This window comes from Zootermopsis nevadensis, unplaced genomic scaffold, assembly GCF_977971745.1.
Source record: "Zootermopsis nevadensis isolate Lab colony 2312 unplaced genomic scaffold, Znev_1.0 Znev_ptg000061l, whole genome shotgun sequence".
NCBI lineage: Eukaryota > Metazoa > Arthropoda > Insecta > Blattodea > Termopsidae > Zootermopsis > Zootermopsis nevadensis.
The window spans coordinates 10,382,685-10,404,704 of record NW_028259192.1 but is presented as its reverse complement, the minus strand read 5'-3'; the positions used below and the strand labels follow the sequence as shown (position 1 = coordinate 10,404,704).

General features: G+C 38.3%; 1 protein-coding gene across 1 annotated transcript; it reads right to left on the bottom strand.

Annotated features, from left to right (window-relative positions):
* Nucleotides 1-1,678: 1,678 nt before the first annotated feature.
* On the bottom strand, nucleotides 1,679-14,394 carry obst-E (obstructor-E). The gene is made up of 5 exons (XM_022082240.2): nucleotides 14,236-14,394; nucleotides 4,991-5,206; nucleotides 4,015-4,212; nucleotides 3,080-3,272; nucleotides 1,679-2,862 (listed from the first exon to the last, which is right to left on the bottom strand). The coding sequence occupies exons 1-5, from the start codon at nucleotides 14,372-14,374 to the stop codon at nucleotides 2,811-2,813; spliced, it is 798 nt and encodes a 265-aa protein (XP_021937932.1). The 5' UTR covers nucleotides 14,375-14,394; the 3' UTR covers nucleotides 1,679-2,810.
* Between the last annotated feature and the right edge of the window lie 7,626 nt (nucleotides 14,395-22,020).

Sequence of the window (22,020 nt, the reverse complement as noted above, 5' to 3'; positions counted from 1 at the left end):
GAATACCAAACACGGTAGCAAATTGAGCATGTGTGAAAAACTGAAAAGAACAAATAGGAAGGAGAAAGGAGCATAGAAAATCCTTAAGTATAGGCAAAGATTGTGGGAAATGGACGAAATGATCTTATTGGGAGATGCATTAAAACAACAAAGCTTAGAAAATGCCCAGTAGAGGGCTCTTGTGAACACGATAATGAACAAAAGGCCAGGAATTTCATGAATACCTCAGCGTACCGTCATCTTCTCAAGAAGGGCTCTATTCCACGTAGTTTGTTAGTGACATTAAAACGGTGACAATTTGTAGTAAATAATATTATTCTTTAATAACATATTCTAATGCGATATTGTGCCTGTGTATTCCATGTTAACATCTTAACAAAGTGGTCGATTAGGTCTGTAATTTTATTACATACCTTTGGAGACCATCCAACTTTATTATTTTCTGATTCGCTATTATCAAGTATAAACTTACCTACACGGCGAGTCGAATCGAACGTCCGAAGAAGAGCTTAAAACAGGGTAAAGTGGCTTCCCTCCTCTTGCCATATATAATAATCTTCTCAATTGTAAGATCTACCGTATGTTCACCACGTTCAGGCCAATCTTTATTTCTGAGACACGGTATCATTCGAAAATTCGCGAGACGGCCAGAACTACGAAAACAATGCAAGATTGACAAGAATCTTGTTGAGGTTGTCCAGAAAATGGTTAACCTCTGTAGCTGACATTTAATATTCTGAAGAATGTAAACATGTCGATACCCGAAATAAAAATAAGTTAATTACATTTAGAGGAACATGGCCTATAAGAATATTTCGTTTTTCTTTGATAATAAAATATTTTAACAAAACAGACTTCTAAATTACTTTTGTTGAAAAATAAGCTATGAATAACAAAGGTCTTTTATAAAACTAAATATATTTCAACTGTGAAACTGTAAGACGAAAAAGACAGCACAGTTTGGCGGAGATGTTACTTCAAATTCAAAGCCGTGTTTAAGAATATGGTTTTCTTCCTTCCGAAAAACTCTATCTCAGTGGGGCGGCATGGGTATATAAATCCTCTAATCAATGCAAGAGTTATAACATAATAACAGATAAAACCTTTATATTGAAAATTCTGTCGATGTACCTGCAAGTAACTTTGATTTTAAAACGAACAATTCTTTGTTTTTCACACGTCTAAATAAAGATTAAAAATATGATTACTGAAAACCGATAGGGGGAGACGGTATAGCTCCTAATTTATTCTTCTAATTCTATCGTTATCAGAATTCTTTTTGCCTTATGTTCAATTAAGAGGTTCTAAAACTTTTCTAGTCCTGGGGCCATATTCACTTTTTGTTATCGCAGAGTCGCAAGTACAATTAATTGAAACGCCATTGAAACTTATTAAGCGCAAGGCTTCCTATAACCCTCAGTACACATTAACCTGAAGATGAAAACGTGAGTGTTTGCCAAAATGGAAGAAACCTACAACATCCGACGCGGCTTATCTCGATAAGCCGAAGTCATTCGTTGAAATCTATCCAAGAACGAGTGTGATAGTTTTTAATCAATGCAGAACGTTCTTTCATACATGAAAATAGTTTCTATACGTTTTATAAGGCGTTTCGTGTGAGTGTTAGGCCTATATTTCTTGTATTAAAATTACGAAAATATTTAGTAGAAGCAGAAAGTAACAATATGATATTGAATTTATTATTTCCATCATTTTTCCAATGTGTCACGAAGTTATTCATGTAATTCTTGTATAATTTTATCGACAGTGTTATTCCTTCTTTTGGCGACTTATCTGTAAACCTTCCTTGCTAAAATCTACAGCTGAACTCTTAATAGAATACAGATACAGCGTTCTGAAGACAGGGCAGATAACGAAAGGAGACACCGGGGTAAAGATATAATGAGTGTATCCGATCTCTAAAACAAAGCTGACAGAGCAGCCCACGTCATAAATTCCTTGTGACATCCTTCCTGGATCACTTTATATACTCACAAGTGGCATATCTGATACAATCACAATCATCAACAGCGCACGTAAAATCTATTAGATCAAAAACAAAAAATCTACGACCGACGAGAATACGAATATAATATCATAAATACAAAAAGAAATAATTATGCATTTACAGAAAATGAATAATGACAAATTTAGATTATGATTTAAGTATGTAAACATCGAGAAACCGAGGTTGAAAATCCAAGTGTCGATGTCTCTAGCACATGTGTTAACTGTTTACAATCACTGTGCCTACTGCTGGGTATAAGAAAGTCCAGTAGGACATTTTCCAAATTCGTTTTACATTTCACACTCTCAGAACACCAATTACAGCTCACTTTTTCTTTCCCAGATAAATCATTAATAATGAAAATCTTACGTTATCTTGCACATTTATAAATTATTTCCACACAGTGTGAATATTATTTAACAGTTTCTTAACAACAGAATTCTTAATATTACTGTCTTCTGGGTTGTTGCGTCGTGTAGTCTGGTAGAAGTTTACCACTCATCGCCCTGATGATGGAAACAGCAAGGACCTCTGAAATGACGGCAAACTTCTGCCAGAGTATAAGGCGGTAGAACCCAGAAGACATCCATCTTTAGACTCATCGCCATGAAAACCTCGAATCTTACAACAGAATTCTTCGCAAGTGTGACATAAAAATGGATCCGTCCGGAAACACATAAGAAATAGTTGCCTACCACTATTTAGACGTCGTTAAATGTCATTTTACAATGTATCTTTAATCGGGGATCAATGTTAACTGTGAATTATTTCTAGATTGCCTGCTGCCGCCAGGTAAGATTTGTCAGCCCCTTCTGACAGGAATGGGCGCCGTTGAACCACCTACCGGCAGAGCACTGAAACACATTAAATAAAATCAACTCATACAACTAATGAGTTTCGTACAAGTACAAAAATAATCGAAGATATAAATGTGACGTTATGAATTTATGGCACCAGAAATAAAATCACGCATTGAACAACAGACGCAAAGAAATCTAATGAAATTTTCAATATAAGTTTGGATTAGAAAGTGTCTAACAGCGTATTGATTTTAAATTACGTTCTACTAACCAGCTGGTAACGTTTTCGATGCCATCGCAGCCTCCGACGTCGTCGTTGAAGGCATAACCCTCTCCACAGCTATAAAGACGTGGTCTACTGTTGACGCAGATGAAGTATTTCTGACAGTCAGCAGGATTACGGTAGAAGCGGTAGTCATCTCCAAATACACCCGGAGCTTCCGGGCATTTGAAACCAAGGAATGCTGTGAAGTTTAAAATAAGGCATCTGTAGATCTGTGGAAACTATATTAACCATCGATTTTAAAAATAAATAACTTCGCTCTCAGAACAAACATTCCTAAGATATGCCGCTTTGTATTATTGCGATATAAGAGTTGGAGCCAGAGAACAAACATCTCTGTCTACATTTCTCTCTATTATAGACTCCCTCAGTTTCAGTGCCTTGTTCTGTAGACTGACAAAGTGGTGTGTGTACACAATCCACATAACCTGCATCTATGGACAACAGAAAGGTTAGCTGTTTCTGACGGAATCAACTACAAATATTCACTAGAGGGCGGAAACATGTCAAACCTAGACGCATTATGCGGTAATGTTTAATAAACTGTACAAATATACCTAAACATAATTCTATGCAGATACACGTAAACATAGTTCTGACAACTTTTATATAAGTTCTGTTGTACATTCGGCACCTTGTTTATTGAGCTTGGGTGAATAGCATTCTACTGCCACTGTTCTGGGTACAGACTGGTGGCGGGCTCTTGTGAACGTGTACTGAAGCTTCGGGTTCCATAAAACGCGGCGAATTCTTGAAACTGCACTTCTTATCCATGGCGTTAGTTAATCATTCTACGGTTCAGTATTCACATTTTTGTTTCAAAAATCGGTGTCTTTGTTACATAGTTGAAACATCTGATAGACAAATCTACAGGCAATTATTCTGTATCTGAATATGGAGCAAAACATTTTCTGCCATCTAACCTTCCGCATCACAGGATTCAACTTCGTCTGGCCAATCACAGCGGTAGGAGTCCTGGTTAAAGGCGAGTCCTTCAGGGCAGTCGAACACGTATCCTCTGCCGTCCACACAGTTCATAAACTGACCACAATTCCTGTTGTCACCAAGCCGAAAATAGCCATATTGATGAGGGCAGTCCCCTGCAGTGAACTTCCTTGTCTCTGTAACACGTGTTCAAATTATACTGTAAATTAATACTACAACAATGATTGTGAAGTTAAATACACAACTGAACGTATTTTACAAGGTTTCTATTGATATTATAAATATGAAGGGACTTCGTTAATATTTATGCCATACGAACTATCGGTAACATTCTAAGTGAATACCATTGTTAGGTAGGTTTGAAATATTGACGATATTTCATAACAGCTCCGTAGAAATTATTTATATTTTCAGTACTGACATCAGTTTTACTGAATTCCCTCGGTATTTTTAGGAATTTCAGTATTGAAAATGCTCCGTTTCACATTGTGATCCTGTTTATAAAAATAAAACTAACAGACTAGTTTTTGTTAAGATTAGTTTGTGAGATTAATATTAAATACAACAAAATGGCGCGGTCGAGTGGTTAGCAGCATGCTTCATATTTGGGAGGTCCTAGTTTGAATTTATTTCCGTGCCCTTTTTGCGTCACAAATTGCACATCGTTGGGTAGATTATCCTCTTCTGTGCGTTAATTCTGAGACAATTCACCACTGCAGAAGTTGGTCTTCCGGGTTATTGCATCATATAGACTTTCGACGGTACACCAACGTTTCAGAGAAGACCAAAAACTTTACTCACATTGCCCTGGACACCTCAAACTATAGACTTTGCTACTACTTCAACCAGAGATAAGCCTTATATTGTGGAAATAAGTTACATAACAATATATTTAATAAACAGAAATTAAATGTGAACTAAAGACACTACAAAATACTACAGGTGTATACTGACGCAACCCGGATCGACCCTCACAGTCCACATCCACAGGATACTGGCAGGGGTAAGCGAAGTACCGTGCCTTGGCATTGAACAGAAGGCCGTCAGGACAGACGATCTCTTCAGCCACTCCATCCTCACATTGGACGTACGTGTCACATCGCGTCGGGCTCGGAAACCTGCCATTTTTCTCCGGACATGACAGGCCACCTCCACTTCGCTGGCTCAACACTGTAACCAGAAATGTTTGTTCCCTCCTATAAAAATGACAAGAGAGATTATATTTTACTTGGTGTGAGATTTCTTGACTAACTTAGGTTTTCGAGTGTTGAAATTAAAAAATAAACGTATTTCTTCTCAGATAAATGAAGTTTGATTCCATATGCCACAACATATTTTTAAAATGTTCATGGAACGGAAAACTTCTTCTCTCAATAGCCAAGAAATTTCACATCCTGTTATAAAACGAAACAATTTATTACCATGCTCAAAAGAACACGCCACTGAGCTCTATCCTGAACGAGATATATCGACACCACACCGTCATCTAATTGAAAACAATGCATGTAATTAATTATACATTTCTTAAGTGATCTCCTCCCTTTAGGTTTACGGACTAAACTCTTTTTCTTCTTTTTCATGTTCTCATGCGTATTACATATCCCCTACCTCATTATCCTTTAATTAATTAATATTTTAATACAAGATGACAAGTACAAACTATGAATCTCCTCATTACAACATTTCACAATTCCCTTCGTAATTAATCCCCACTGGTTCTAACATTCTCTTCAGTACCATCTTATTAGCACCCTCGATACATAATATTATCTTTGGGTTGTAACGTCGTGAAGTCTTGTAGGTGGAAAGTTGGTAATCATCTATAAGACAACACGGAATCACAATCCAAAAGAACACAATCGAAACCTTCAACGCCATGAGAACTTTAGAACACTCAGTTCTTCCCTAGCCATCTCATAAAACAGGATACGAAACAAAGGGAAATCCATAAGAAAAAGGTATTACATCTTATAAACAAACGAGAAGAAGTCGCTAGTTGCGAGAAAATCACTAATACAATAACAGACTATCAACTTAAGTGTACACCATCGTAAGAATTATCCAGCGTCCTTCAATCACCCTGACTGTAACTCATGCCAGCTCGATCAGAAATGCTTTGAGGGAGTACAAGCCTACAGGAAATAAGGGTCATAACTAACTACTAACTAGCTGGCTTAGGGAACCCGAAGGTTCATCACCGAATTAACCAAAGCCCTCCACCGGACCCTGTCCTGGGCTAACAAAATCCAGTTTCCTTCACCTCCTATCTCCCATAGATCCCGCCTGACATTATCCTCCCATCTACGTCTAGGTCTCCCCAGCGGTTTCTTTCCCTCAGGCTTCCCGACCAATACCCGGTGCACAACCCTTGCCCCATTCAAGCTCGCTACATGTCCCGCCAGTCTAATTCTTCTTGACAATGTTGGTGGAGGTCAAGTTTTTAAGCTAGACGAGGGTCATGCGTAAACTAAATGCAAATTTTAATATCATCCCAAGAGTGAGTTGCAAATAAGGTTGTCGTAACAAGGAAATAGATTGGTTTTGTTACGAAATAAGCTGAAATGACAATTTTAAGGAAACTACTGAATACGAATTAGTACACTAATTAAAAACTGTTTTATTTTAATTAATTTAAATTGAATATTAAATGTAAATAAATATTAATGTTGTCCTTGAGAAAATATATTATTTAACTGTGGTTTATTTAACGACTCTGTCAGTAGCTCTGATATATAGTGTCGAATGATAAGGTTGATATGAATTGGAAAGGATATAAAAGGAAGTGTTCATGACCCAATGTGTAATACTATCCCGGCATTTACCTCAGAGGACTAAAGAAAACCACGAAATCCCTCACTCAGAATAACCCTCTCTCCGGGCCGAGATTTGAACCCGGCACATGTCGAATAGGAAGTAGGATGATTGATCCCTGCATTAGGGAAAGCGTAGTGTGCTATATAGGTAAGTCAGACTGGAACAAACGACTGCCGATTGCACGCAATGTCATTATTTTATTAAACATTAGGAACATAACCTAAAAGAAGTCTTTATTCCGGAGTTGTGCCACAGAATGTCACCGTGGTTCAAAAGGAGACGAGTATAAGATTTGGTGACAGACGAAGAACAGGAGCTGAGGACAGGTTAGGTTATGTCACGAAGCCAGTAAGCACTGTTTGTTTGTTTTTCCTGTGCCATGACGTCACGTTTGAGGTGTGCTGGACAAACAGTCGAGAGTGAAAGTGGCGTAGAGATGCTGCAACTAGCTACAGCTGTACGAAAATACCGTTCATCTTCTCTTTTCCTTTCTTTTATTTTTGAGGGTGAAGCTGACTCCGTTCCTCAAGAAAATTACGTATATACTTCATACGTTTTATATACACAGGGCGGTCGAAAAGTCACGCTATCCAATCGTCACCCAAATTCTGTCAAAAATACTAATCGCATTGAAATTGTAAAACAACGTTATATTAAGAGTTGGAAATGTCCAGACTTTGATAGAGTTTGGCGGATGTCGTCCAAAATATCGTCACTTAACACCGAAAGTCGACAGGAAAGGTTTTTGACCTGCATGTTTCCTGTCATGGAGACGGTTCACCAGACGAGATATTGTCGATTTCTTTGGTACAGGAGAATCGGGAAATGTTTCCCTAAACACACTCTGACAAGTCAAGAAAGAACGAGATTGCACGTCGTGTTCGGCAATTCACACTCGTTGCATTTATGAAAAAGACGTCCTTGTACTTTGACCGCTGAAAGGCAAATGACGGACTTGCAAACTTCAATCAATATTTTAATACGGGTTGCGTGACTTTTCTCTTGTCTGCATTTCGCTCATGTGGAATGTTTATGTTGAACATGGCTAGAATATGGAATGAAATAAACTTGAAGAAACGGAGAATTACATTCTTTCCGAAACTAATCTATAATTTATTGCCGTAAAATGATAAAGGCTTACTGTAAAGGTCCATGTGTCAATCCAAAATATGTGGCAACATCACTTTACCTTGCTCTGCTCAGAAGTTTGTGGGGTTGTCTATGTAAAACAGCATTTTTTTTTATTAAATTACATTCCTAAATTCTCACGCATCACTGTTGTCTGATAAATTTAACGTCTTGGCGTGATTTCTTGTGGTTCATATAATGGCTCTTCTACGAGGCTACGTCATGTTTTATATTACAAACAATTCATGAGTCAGTTCTGCTGTATATTACTCACACAAAGAGCTAACGGACTGTTACGTGTTTGTACAAAACAGGTACGTCCTACAAATCGGTAACTAACACTTGGTTAACTAAGCCCCCTGTTGCACTGAACAAGTGGGCGAATTCGTCCTTCAAAACGCTAGTTGGGTGTACATTACGAAACGATTTTACATACCACTGTCATTACATCGTATGCAGAAATTTTGAAAAGCTATTAACATTTACGTGACAAGGAAAAAGAATTTTCAATGATAAATGAATCTCTCATTAAAATGTGACTGAAGACAAGGTTCCTCTGATTTAAGATCAAATTATTATCATCAGATGACGAATTCGCGTCACTGCCAAGTGGTTAACACACGACTCTGAATAAGGTTTTCCTCAGTTCCTCCAGGCAAATGCCGCGGTTGTACTTTAAATAAACAACTATTGCTTCCTTCATATATATATTTTTTCAATTATTCATTAATCATCTTGTCTGTTGACAGTACATAGTCTGAGCACCGTCATGCAAAAAATCATAAATATATACATAACAGGTGCTTTTGGACTATCTACGTCACGATTTTGTTAAACAGGAAATGAGGCAGGCATCAGCGCGCGCACACTCTCATGATGTAACAGGCGTTGCATCACGTGCGGACTGTTTGTTGCGCAGACATTAGCCAAAGGTCGCATCACACGCATCTCTCGCTGCGCCTTCGAGACATGCAAGCATTTGGCGGGGAAGTCACTGCGAGGCCCTGGGCGACATCGATTAGAGAGGCTCCTTTGCGAATAAATGCATTCAAAGCAACATTTTATGAACGAGATTTAAAAAATTGTCGTTTACTGTCCATAGGTCATAATCGAAAACTTTCTCAGTTCCCTTTTCATTGTTGTTGGTCTCAGACAAAAATAGATGTGTAAGGCGAACTACAGCAACAATATAAAAGGAAATTTCGAACAAGTACAGGTGTGAGGCGCGCAAGACCGTGGATCCTTGTCCAATTCTCACCTTCACCGCCATTACACCTCTTTAAACTTCATCATCGTTCATATCGAACAAAAGACACGAAGTCCTGCGTGCTTAAGACAGAACGCGATGAGAATAACGCGCAAGCACAGATTATATAAAAAATATCGAAATCTAATGGTTACACAACTAGTTTATAAATTCCTCACTTTTATGGAACCCGAATATTCATTACTGAGTTCATAAGAGATCGCCACAGAACTTTATCCAGAACCAAATGAATCAAGTCAAAAACCTCACACTATTTCTTTCAGATAAATTTTAATATTATCCTCTCATATGCGCGAAGGTCGCCATAGTTATCTGTTCCCTTCAGTTCTTCCGACTAAAGTTTTGAATATATTTCTCATCTGTTTCATGCTTCCTACATGCTACACTCATCTCATTCCTTTTTCACGATCGTAAAAACTACAAAGTTTCTCATTACGGAACTTCTTCGAGCCATCTATCTCTTGATTTTGGATATGTAAATACGACAGAAAAAATCGGAACATTTTTAAATTTCTCACAACCTTTATTGTTTGTAATAAGCGTACAAAGTCCTCGCTATTTGCGTCCAAAACAGCACTGGACAATGACCACGGCTTGTTTCAATCTTAACCAAAACTTTGGGAGAAATGCCCTTCATTGATTTGCAGTTTATCATTGGTTCTTGGGTGAATAAATTAGCACATTTTGGTTAACTCCATAGAGTCAAATCGCAACTTGAAAGGCCTCTGGAGTCTTAAGTGGCCCAAAACCTTGAGAAATCAACCTTTCACCAAAGGACTGAGAAATGTAGCCTAGTTCATGGACTTCAGGCTGTGTTATCAGTGGCGCTGTCGTGTTCTGGGTATCTAACAGTTGATTTTTCATCATGTAGCTTTTGAATTAATATTTTGGTAATTAAACTGATGGAATGTTTGCGTTATTGTGTTATCTAAAACGATTGAGAACCCTTCTACACACTGCACACCAAATACCGGTTTTTTGTTCGTGCAATGGACAGTCCAGAACTGTACCACATTTTTCTACAGTCCAGCAAAGATCACTTTTAAGTTTTGCATAATCTGACAAATGAAACCATTCTTCGTCAGTTGTAAACTTTGGGTATCTAACTGTATGGCGGTTAGCGGTCAAAGAATTTTGAGACCAACGAAGCAATTCTACGCGCTTACCAAAAATAATGACCATTTACACGAAAACCCACGTCAGTGTTTTAAAGCCTGAATGAAAAACTTTCTACAAAAATGTCTCTTTATGCTCAACTGATGACCTACCTGATGAGCACACGCTCTTTTAGATGCGGCAATGGTTTTATAAAGTTAATTTTCTCTCCACGTTTAAGTGGAATTACAGATGCAAATTTGTTGAAAAATATAAATTATAGGTTTGGTTTGAAATTTGTAGCTTGGAAACTTTTGCATAAATACAAGTCATGCAGATGGATGACGCGGTTTTTAAATTATTTTCAGTAACAGAACACTTTTCTAGATTAGGCTTAAAGTTTGTTGAATCCGAATTTCATCAACAACGGAGATGACGAGATTTTCTAGAGCAGTATTACCTCAATGGAAAATTAAAGTTTCATTAAGAGGCACGCGAAAACAGGCTATCACAGATCCTGTAATACGGAATATGTATCATGACATATGTCTGAACAGAAAACTGTTTCAGACAAGTCAAAGTGTTAGATGCATAGTACCAGAATTTGTTTCTAGATCTAACGACCGTCATATTTTGCAATTATCTTTATAAATGTACGCAAATAAACAGAACCTGCTTTATGTAAGAAATTTCATAAATATTATAATGAAGAGATGTCATAATACATTAAAAGATGTGAAATATGAAAAGAACGTATTCATATTCTGGAAATAATTACATGCAGAAACGATCATATTTGGTTCGTGAAATTGACTCTGAATCAAGTTGTTTTAAACCTCGACGCCCTGAAAATGTGTTTGCAGAAGCTGACAGTAAAACGACAGATGAGAATGGAGAGAGAACGGTACAGAACGAGAATAAGACGTGAAAAAGACATAATGAGGCGACTAAACAAAATTGGCAAACGAGAAAATGCTGCAGTCCGCTACATCGAATTTCAATGCAGTTCTTCCATCTCTCCTTTAAGACACGAGAGGCATGCTGTGCCCTAAGATGAAACTCCCGCTCTTATTTCATTAGTACACCTAAGAATAATAGGGATTCCAAAGTCTTACACGTTATTTGACGACGGTGTAGCAACTGCATTAGTTATTTACTGTCGAATTATATGAGAAGCTAATCACGTTCGGTGGCCTCCACAGACAGAACTAAGACAGAGGTCGCTGTAGACTATTCTGAAGTACCGTGCTTACATTCATGGGAAACATGGAAAACCTTAATCAGAAGTCTAAGTCTCAACCAGGATTTGAAATGGACGTTTCCAGAATACAAATCAGGAACATTGCTGCTTGAGCCAACTTGCTTGGCTTTAAAGAACAGCAATAGTTCACAGTTCTTGTACAACAGGTCATTACAAATATGGTCGATATATTTTAAGGTTGTCAGTAATCATTCGACATGAAATAATAACAAACTTTCTTCCATCAAGGTTACTTCTCACGCGTAAATCACTTGGACGAATAAAAACTACCGCAGGGCACAGACGTGAAACGAATATTTCGTAGGCAGGCCCAATGAACACACGAACGAAAGCAACGGATTCTAGCCTCGCGCCATCTTCGTTTTGTACTGACTTGCGATTCGTTCGTCGAGGTTATCAGAACTTGTTATTTGTTATTGGTAAGAAACGTGGTTTTCTGTTCCAAGGGAAGAGCATAATTTGAAGATGTCTGAAAACACGTGCTAAAGAGAAATCTCTAAAAGGAGAAGAAAACGTTGCACAATGCGAAGCCTTTTTTGTATAGTAGTCACAAGGTATAATTAGAGTGGTCACATTAATAACAATTAAATGGGCCTATAACACGCCCGGGAGAGATGGGAAATGTCAAGGTACACAAGAAGTATTTGGAAACCCTGAAGGGAAGACAATTTTGAGCAACGTAGGTATAAATATGAAAGAATGATATTAAACTGATTATGATATTGTTGATTCGATTCTGCTGTCTCAGGATAGGGTCCAATGGCGAGTTCTTATGGCTACAGTAATAAACTTTAGATACTACGAAAGACAAGAAATTTATTTACCAGCTGAGTGACTATCACCGTCTCAAGAAATACATTATTTCATGGAATTCTGTTACTCTGGGAGATGGGTATTGTGTTTTGGATGTCTTCTATCCTAAACAAACAAACAAACTAACTAACTAGATGGCTTACGGTACCCGAAGGTTCATCACCGAATTAACCAAAGTCCTCCACAGGACCCTGTCCTGGGTCAACAAAATCCAGTCTCCTTCAACTCCTATCTCCCATAGATCCCGCCTGACATTATCCTCCCATCTACGTCTAGGTCTCCCCAGCGGTCTCTTCCCTTCAAGTTTCCCAATCAATACCCGGTGCTCACCTCTTGTCCCATCCATGCGCGCTACATGCCCAGCCCATCTCATTCTTCTCGACTTAATCACCCTGACAATACTGGGGGAGTATAAATTTTTAAGCTCGTCATTGTGCAGTTTTCTCCATGCCCCATCGTCTTCTCTCCTAGGCCCAAATATCCTCCTCAACGTCCTATTCTCAAACACCTGCAATCTGTGTTCCTCCCTCTGAATGAGAGACTATGTTTCGCACCCATACAAAACTACGGGCAACATTATTTTGTACATTTTAATCTTCAGGTTATCGTAATTGCACTGAACAACAAAATTCAATTTTCCATTTCTCATATGACAATAATAATGGCGCTCATTTATGTGACCTCTGATTCAAAAGAAATAACTGGTGGTATAATTTAAGTGTATATGAACACAAATCACGTATGACAGGGACCGACGGCAAAGACGAGAAGAAATGTAAAGAGATACGTACAAGATCTGTACTGGTCACCGGTCTATAGTACTGTTAAGGGAAATGAACCAAAAAGGCCAAGATGGATTCGTAGCAGGCAGGACGCAAAAACCCATAACAACATCATCATCATCACGGCGACGGAACTTCGGTTTCCATAAAAGGCGAGGAACTTCTCAACTGGTTGAGCGTGGGCTAGTAACAGATTCTCAAGAAGGCGTCTGCTACATGGAGTTATGGCAGAAAGAGACCGTGCCCTTGGCCTACTCCAAGGTATTATCCAGACACTATTCGGAGGGGTTGAGGAAAATTACGAAATCAAGATCTGAACTGGGAACCTCCCAAATACGAAGCCAAAATACGAACGCCCGAAACTTTCATTCAAAAGGAATAAGCTTGTAGTTAACAGCCGTGTCATTTCAAGTTTCTGTTTGCAAGCGACTTGCATTCAAGCTACTTAGCTATTGTGAACGAGGTTAAATGAAAGTGCTCAGGGTAACGTCTCTTAATAGAAGGAAGAGGAACACAGTACATAGAGGCCTGTGTTATTATCCGTATAGCCACTCATTAGCAATAGTGTGAATACTTAGGATGGCAACAATAGATTATTATTATTATTGTTAGTGCTTGACTGTTATCGGCCTCCTTTGGTTGTTGCCAAGCACTCTAATAAATGAATTGAATTATTTATTTAATTTGTATTTTTTGTTGTAATTTGTATTAGTGTTTCCAAGAAGAGATAAAATGAAGAAGGCCATCTTCTTGGATACAGCACCGTGTAGTCTGGTATTTTTTGACCGACGTTTCAGAGTAGCTTAATGCCGCCATTGTTATGGCGATCACCCAGATGATGGAAGCAATACGCTTCTCCGAAACGTTGGCCTTCTGATGATTGAGGAAGTATGCACCTCTGAAACGTCGATCAGGTCTGTCAGACTACACGCTGTGTCTTACCAGATGACAGCCAACTTTATACTCGTCGCCGTTAGAATCTTTAATCTCAGACGTCACTTCAGAAATCCGAGACAACTGCGTCAAACGATCAACTCACCCTGAGCTGCTAGGAAGGCGGTGGTGGCGAGCAGGTAGCAGAGCGACATGGCCACAGGAGCACTACTTGACGTATGAGAGGCGCTCCGCCCAGCGCATCGCATCGTGCCTCTGCTTCGGTGGCGGTAAGGGGCCTCCATTGGCTGGACACCAAGCCTGTAAACTGATTGCAAAACACACCGAACACACGTGCTTGTGGAATGCAAGCAGGCTTTCCTTCTGGGGTGTTTACCGTTTGTTTAACGACGATGTCTGCAGTTTAAAGTACACAGATTTTCACGTAATTGCAATAAACTGCCAGTTACTGTCATCAATGAAAAAAATATTTTGTGTGGTTTCCTTGTACCATTTCATATTTTAATATTGTTAAGACCACAATTATCGTACAAATCTTCATGATCCTACACTACCGCTGATGAGAGCAATGTTAAAAAAACAAATATGGCGTCGAATCGGTCAAGAAGACACGAGAGACGCATATTGATACCATGGGTCATCGGACACGGTTATCACTCCTGCTTTGCATTCAAGTGGTCTCCGCTGGGAGACCGGATAGGCCTATTCCAACTGGTGTTCTCACGGTTCAGTGTCTGCAGGAAGCGTACCTTTAAACAGGACATTCTTTCTAACTTTTCCTCCACATGTCGTTAGACGCTGTTAGCATAAGAAGTTGGTCCACCGGCACAAGACAGACAAGCGATAAAACAATTTATTGCGTCTCCATATTGTGTAACATTTCGTTGTGATAACCATTTGAACAAGACTGGAATGGTGTACTCAAAATTCGTTAGGAAAAGTTTTTAGATGCGTTCGCAGCCCAACAGAAGACCTGTTAAAACAACTGTGTCCCCGCCCAAAGGCACGAAACAACTCAAGAGGGGCTGAACAAATTTTAATATAATTTGATATTGGTGAGTTGTAATAGAATGTGCCGAAACATTCAGGTTTTGGTTAAAATCGACAGCAGAGTTAATAACACGCTTCTTGTAGGATGAAGAGTGTCTGCGATACAATAGGAAATAACCTATTTGAGTTTCCTATAGTGTAGAGGTAATATTTTACCGAACGAACAGAATTTAAGTTCGCACCACAATTTTTCTGTGTAAACTCTAATACTGCTAGGAAGCGTGAAGGATTTGCAATTCTTTTCTTGTGTTCTAGAGGTAATAGGACTGCAGGCTGGTAACGTTGAGTATTCTACGATCCTATTTTAAATCGCTTGCATGAAAGTCTGTGTAAATACTGGCTACTGTAAACATGTTTAAAAGAATAACGTAAGTGTGAAACGCGAAAAGTAAGCTTCCGCCTACTTTCGGGCTTCATATTTCATATAAACTTTAGGATAACACTGAATAGATCTTAAAGAAATATGGCATGAAGCTGTGGACTAGATTAAACTGTTTCAGGATAAGTTCTAGTGCCTGGCTCTTACAGATGGATCATAAATGTCCCGCCTTTCACTTAAGCCAGTTTAATTATCGGATTTACAAGACCCCGTCATCTATCCCTGACACGAGTCAGTGAACCCCGTCCACACTCCCCTCATTACGATTAATAACGGAGCTAAAAGACACAAAGGCTATAATTTTAATTAAAATTTCATTACCAACAAGAGTGGTGGTACAGAATACGAACTGCGTCTTGCATGCTGTACTCCCAGACTAAGTTGGTTGCTCAGTTAAATGGTTAGTTACTTTTTCTTACTTGTTTATCATTTCACTAATTTCCATTGTATTTGATTAATTTGTATCGAGTCTTTCGTCTGCTCCCTTTTCATTTTAATCAAGTTTGAACCATCTCTGAACTGGGCCTACTCTCTCTACATTCCTTGGTTTACACTTTCAAATTAATTCTAGAGACGCTTTCCATTGAAATATGGAAACTTCTTCTCATCACTTCTTCTTCTTCTTCTATGGCTCTCCGGTCCGTATTCGGTCCATGGCCTCCTCAATTCTCCTCTTCCATTCGGTCCTCTGTTAGGTCTTCTCATCATTGTTTTACTAATTTTCATGTTGATAAATCACGGCTATATCCGAATTAGCTTCGAGGGACAGAAATAATGAAAATCTTATACAAAACAAATCATCATAAACAGTTATGAGACTATTACTTTAGTCTACACTATTTGTTTTCTGACCATGCAAGTTTTCTTCAGACAATATACGTGGAGATGCTTAGTAGAACCATATCCTTGAAGTAAGAATAAATGTTGGATCCTTATAATCAGTCCACACGCGTTCCACTACACAAACCAACATGATGAACAGCAAAACTACTCAAAGCGCGTTGGATAAACACCACCAATACAGAAGGTTACATGACGCAATAAGTGAAGAACTACATTCTTGTAAAATATTGTCACACTCCAAGACACACAACTCAAAATAAAAACACATCTGAACTCAGCAATTTGTGCTGACAAACATCCTAACTGATTTAACTAATTTTAAAATATCTCATGCAGCTTTAACTTATAATTTTACCATTAATTGAAACGACATCGGGAGAATGAATAAGTAATTGTCCAAGTGCAATAAGGCCACATTACGCTAAACCACGCAGTTCAAAAATAAAAAATGTACACTGAGTGTAAATTCGACTGACAAGAATCGATAAGAACCAACACACCGAGATTATACACTACACACCTGAAAAACTACACATCTACATTGTATGCTGCAGACCCTATGGAAAAACATCAGTGTACATAATAGTTTGTGGAGGCATCAATGGCAAAACTAGTTCATGTTAATTTTCATAAAAAAAATTGTCAACTAGCTCACATATTAAAATCTCATTATTTTACATCTGCTTCGCATTTGGGAGGTTCCTTGATCGAATCTCGGCCAATACACCAGCTAATCAGACTTTGTCGATGTTTCTAGCAAAATGCTGGGATAGGCCACTACCCTTTCTTATACTTTCTTCACAATTTACAATCCGAAATCGTCTTGTCACTTGACGATATATATTCTTTCCGACTGATAAAGCCTAGTATTTCCACGTGCAGAACCCGAGAGCTTGAACTCTGCCAGTAATTGACAGCTCCACTTTCATCAAACTATACCACTTTTCAGTGTAATTGGTATAACCTATTCAGTTGATACAGCACACTAGAAATAAAACCTGTTTTCACATGAATTACTTAAAATTGTTAAAGCCACAATATCTGACAACTTGACTTTTATTCAACCAACGTGTTTCAATAAACGTCGAGTAATGTTTAATTCAATTTAAGTTAGGTTAGGTTTAAATCATGTTAACGCTTTGAACACTTACTTTGACGGTTCTTTAGCGTCATTGGATGTAAATCATAATAGTTTAATAACTGTACAACAGAGGTAGTTTTATAAATAATTTGCAGTGTTCCTTTTAAGCAATACAGGTATTTTTGTGTTACCTAAATAGTTCTGTTCGGTTCGGCTTTGGGGCACTATTGTATATTACAGGGAAGAATAACACGGGTGGACATGGTGACATTTTCTTTAAAAATATTAGCTTGTCAATTGCAGTAGCATATAAAGTCAGCAACGCATGCATGTCGCGTTAACATGTAAAGCACAGCGCAGCGGCAACTCCTTGCAGAGAACCAGGGACCGAACCTGAGCCCAGAACGGTGTACCCATGGATTAAAGAAGCAGAGAGGCGAAGTTCAAACGCCTGCCACACTCCAATTCGACACTCCCCCCCCCCCCCCCCCCCCCCCCGAACAGTTACCTGCGTCATGTATAGAAGCTACAGCATTCACCAGTAGGTTAACAGGACAAGGAGAGCCCCATGATAACTTTTCAATTCCGCCGTGAAACGAAAGATTACGTGAACAGGACGGCTTCTTCGGCTGTTACTTCATACCGATGGAATGCAGAAATGTGGTTTCTTGCTGTAGTAAAATGAAATTAGGCAATTGCTAAACAAGCATATAAATACAATGCCTACCAGAAACTAGTTTAAACTAAGACTCTTAAGATGACCGTCTTATGGGCTATAGCGCCATGTTGTCCGGTAGAAGTTCACCAACGTTTCAGAGGTCCTTGCTGCCTCCATCACCAGGGCGATTAATCGTTGCTATTTTCGGACTCGCGAAAACGTCAAATCCTCCTTAACACTAATTACTTCAAGAGAAGTGAATCTTCCGTAAACAGCAAAGTTTCAGAGGAACATACTGCCTTCATATTCTTGGGATCGGATTAAGAAATTATTTTATAAATTTCGCGACCTCTCATTTATGCATTCATGTATGTCTTTAGCACAAAGCAGGCATGAAAAGAAACATCGTAATTAAGTAGATTCAGGGTTAGCATGATGACAAAACATCGAGAGGGAGGGAGGGAGAGAGAGAGAGAGGGAGAGAAGGAAATCCAAAATAGCTGAACCGTACAGCTCCGAAGGACATTCAGTGATTTGTCGCTATATTTGTGAGGAACCCCGATCATGATGTTGAACAGAAAGTTGTTTTGTACATCCTAGTTGGTAAATTAACGTTGACAGATGAGCATCGTCTTTGATATTTTCATAAATCAATTGCAGGAGCTATAGAAGGTATAAAGTAACGGAACTTACAACTTTAGTGGTATGGACGGTCATGTTGACCTTGAAGAGGTCTGGAAGCAATGGTCTGTGGCTGTAACTTTCACTAGGCCCGTTAGCACATGGGCCGCTGCGGAAGTCATGCGCGAAAATTACCCTTTGAGGGGCATTCCCTAGTGTCAGTATTCAATGTAACTGTGAACACGAAAACAAACGCCAACTGCGCAATCTATTACAACCTTTTAAATAACACTGCAATGGAAAATGGTTCCCGTTTAACAGATCAGAATCTTTTTGGCCCATTCGCAAAGTTCTGGTACTGACTTCACCATGTGCCTGTCCATTGACAACACGTTAACAGCTGAGCGTATTATCGTAATATGGGAGACTTTTATTACAATTTATCTACACGTGCCAATTTTGGTTTCAGTGCCACAATTTTTGATCAGTATAAGGTACAAGACTTATTTTGAAAGGTAACAAAGTGCCTTCTATAGCGACATTCCCTAGCTTTTGAATTTGTTTCTAACCTTGACAATTAAAAATTGTAATGCCGTAAAAAGCCATTTTCTTCACAAGACCATCATTAAAACTATTATGATACGTTTATTTTAGAACCTGCATGAGTTCAGTGACAATATAATGAACACTGCATGCCTTATAGAAGTGACAGCTCTTTGAGACTGAAGGAGTTTGTTCATGTAACAAGCCCAGAACTGGTTTGGCAAGTTCTCTCCTTCTATCCATCAAAACATCAGTCTTCTCAACAGCAGCAAGTTTTCATTTTTGTCATTTGGATTTTTTGACACTTTTATGTTCCATTTAAAATAACGGAACTGTGGTGCAAATCCATATCTGCATACAAGGAATGATTTAACGAAATTCAGTGGCTGATTGATCAATTCTTACTTTCAAAATGTAAAGATGTGCTTATAGTCTGGATTAAGACAGCAGCTGCCTGAACAATAGCAAAATCTGTCACAAAAAAGAAAATAAACAATCGGAATAAAGAGGACACATTTTTTGAGAAAATGACCTGCTATCATTATTAATGAAGTCTTTGAAGCGTAGATGCCAGTTAAAGTGATGAACATCTATGAGATAAAGCATTCTGAAACACAATAAGTTACTTATGAAAGCGCTGTGAAGAAACAGGTCCTTCAGCTCCATCAAACATCCAAGATGCCATCAGGTTCAGATTCCACTGTTTTGAAATAACTAAAAGATGATAAACTGATACATAAAATAGCAAAAACAACCATTTTGACACTTCTTCCTAAAAGGTGCAATATAAAGAGCAGTATTCAGAACAATCCTTAAACATGTCCACCTACACAGAAACTATGATTTTTCTCAGGCAGTCAGAAGTGTGAATATGGAATTAGTTTGTTTCAGAAAATGTCTCTGTCTCCATCATTAAAAATACTGGATAACAGCCCTGTAAACAATATTTTTATACAAGAAACCAAAATACTTACTTTTTAAAATATCAAGGGTAAAGGATTGATCGGATGATTGTGAAAACAAGACTTTTTGTTATACTGACACAAATGATGGCGGAGGAGTTATGGATGCTACTGCACGTCTACCATTACGTGCCCTTGTCAGCCAACCAGTTTCAATCACCTCCTGTACACTCGCTTGGTTACTTGCCATATTCAGTTACTTAAGCATGAAGCGCACGCCAACATACGAGTCCATGATGTTGCCGAAGCATAAGAACACACCGCTGACGCATACCCTAAATAAGATTTAAAGTTCTCATACCATTGACGATCTTGGTTGGGACATTGTGTAGTCTTGTAGACTGTTACGAACATTTTGCAGTTTCTTCAAAAAATTGATAAGCACCTATAAGATCACATAATGTCATAATCTTTAGGATCACAAAGACCATACAGCATCATAATTTTGGGGAGCAAAAGCAGTATAACGAACGAGTTTGTTGTGTCTCCCGACAAACAAATGTTGAAGGAACATCTCTTAATATCCTTTACAATACACAACATAACAATACTTACCTTTTCTTGTTTGACACCTTAAAATCAATCAACATTCAAACCTGTTTTTTTTAGTCGTCAATCCTAGGATTGGTTGGAACCCCATTACGGGGATTTATTAGCGAAGATACGACAGTGGTTTCGCCTTGCCTACCATGGCCAGTCTTAACCCACCAGACTGGAAGAGGACGACGGACAAACATCCATGCCTCGAGTGGGACTCGAACACGCGGTCCAAGTGGCCAGGCGCACGAGGTCCATGCCTCAGACCGCGTGGCCACTGCGGCCGGCATTAGACCTGTATATTCTGAAAATTATTATGTCAACTGGTTATTTAAGATTATTGGCTACCTGATCAACAGACATCTTGTTAAATATTTGGAACAATATTCAGCCTGCTTCATTTAATGTGCTCATTTGCATAAACTATTGGAAATATATGTTTAAAATGTGGGGAACATTAAGTATTTCTCAATACAGGGTAGATTATATTTCAACCTCAAACAAATGAACTACCCTGACTTTTGAATGGGAAATGTTATTTTCTTTTTTAATATTCAGTCAGAATTTCGACTCGCTATGAATTTTTATTCCATGTAACTAACTTCATTGAGCAGCCCTTCTTCAGAAACTAACAGGCACTCGGTTGGTCAATAGTTGCCTGCATTTTAAGGAACAAAGAAGTTTATTATAAGATCACATAAGCCCATGACTGGACCCTGTATCCTTAGCCAATTAAATTTAGTCCAGTTTTATGCTTCCATATATTACAAAATTAACCTACTTTACTCTTCACAATTAGCTGACCAAATCTAGTCCAATTTTGTTACCATATTAGTATATGGTAACATAAAAATAAATTTAATTAAATCACACTGATGGCTGTCTTCTGGGTTGTTGTGGCAAGCCAGCCATCTTCAGACTCACTGCAATGAAAACCTCAAATCCCATTTAAATTACATTATTTTATAATATTTCGTAAGTATTTCTGTTTTATGTCCAGCAAGATAAACAGACAAATATATTTACAGAATTTTAGGTATGAACAAGTATTTAAAAGCATAATTAAATTTTTCTACTTTAAATAAGTTTGGAACACAAGATTTCTTGAAAATATCACCTGTAAAAGACTACTTTTTTGTACAATGTAAGAAACAACTTTTAAATATAGTCTGTATTATCTAACAATCCTCAGTACATTCAATGAAAACCAGTGCTTAAAAATATCCGTTCTCTGGTAGAATGCAGTTCAATATTCT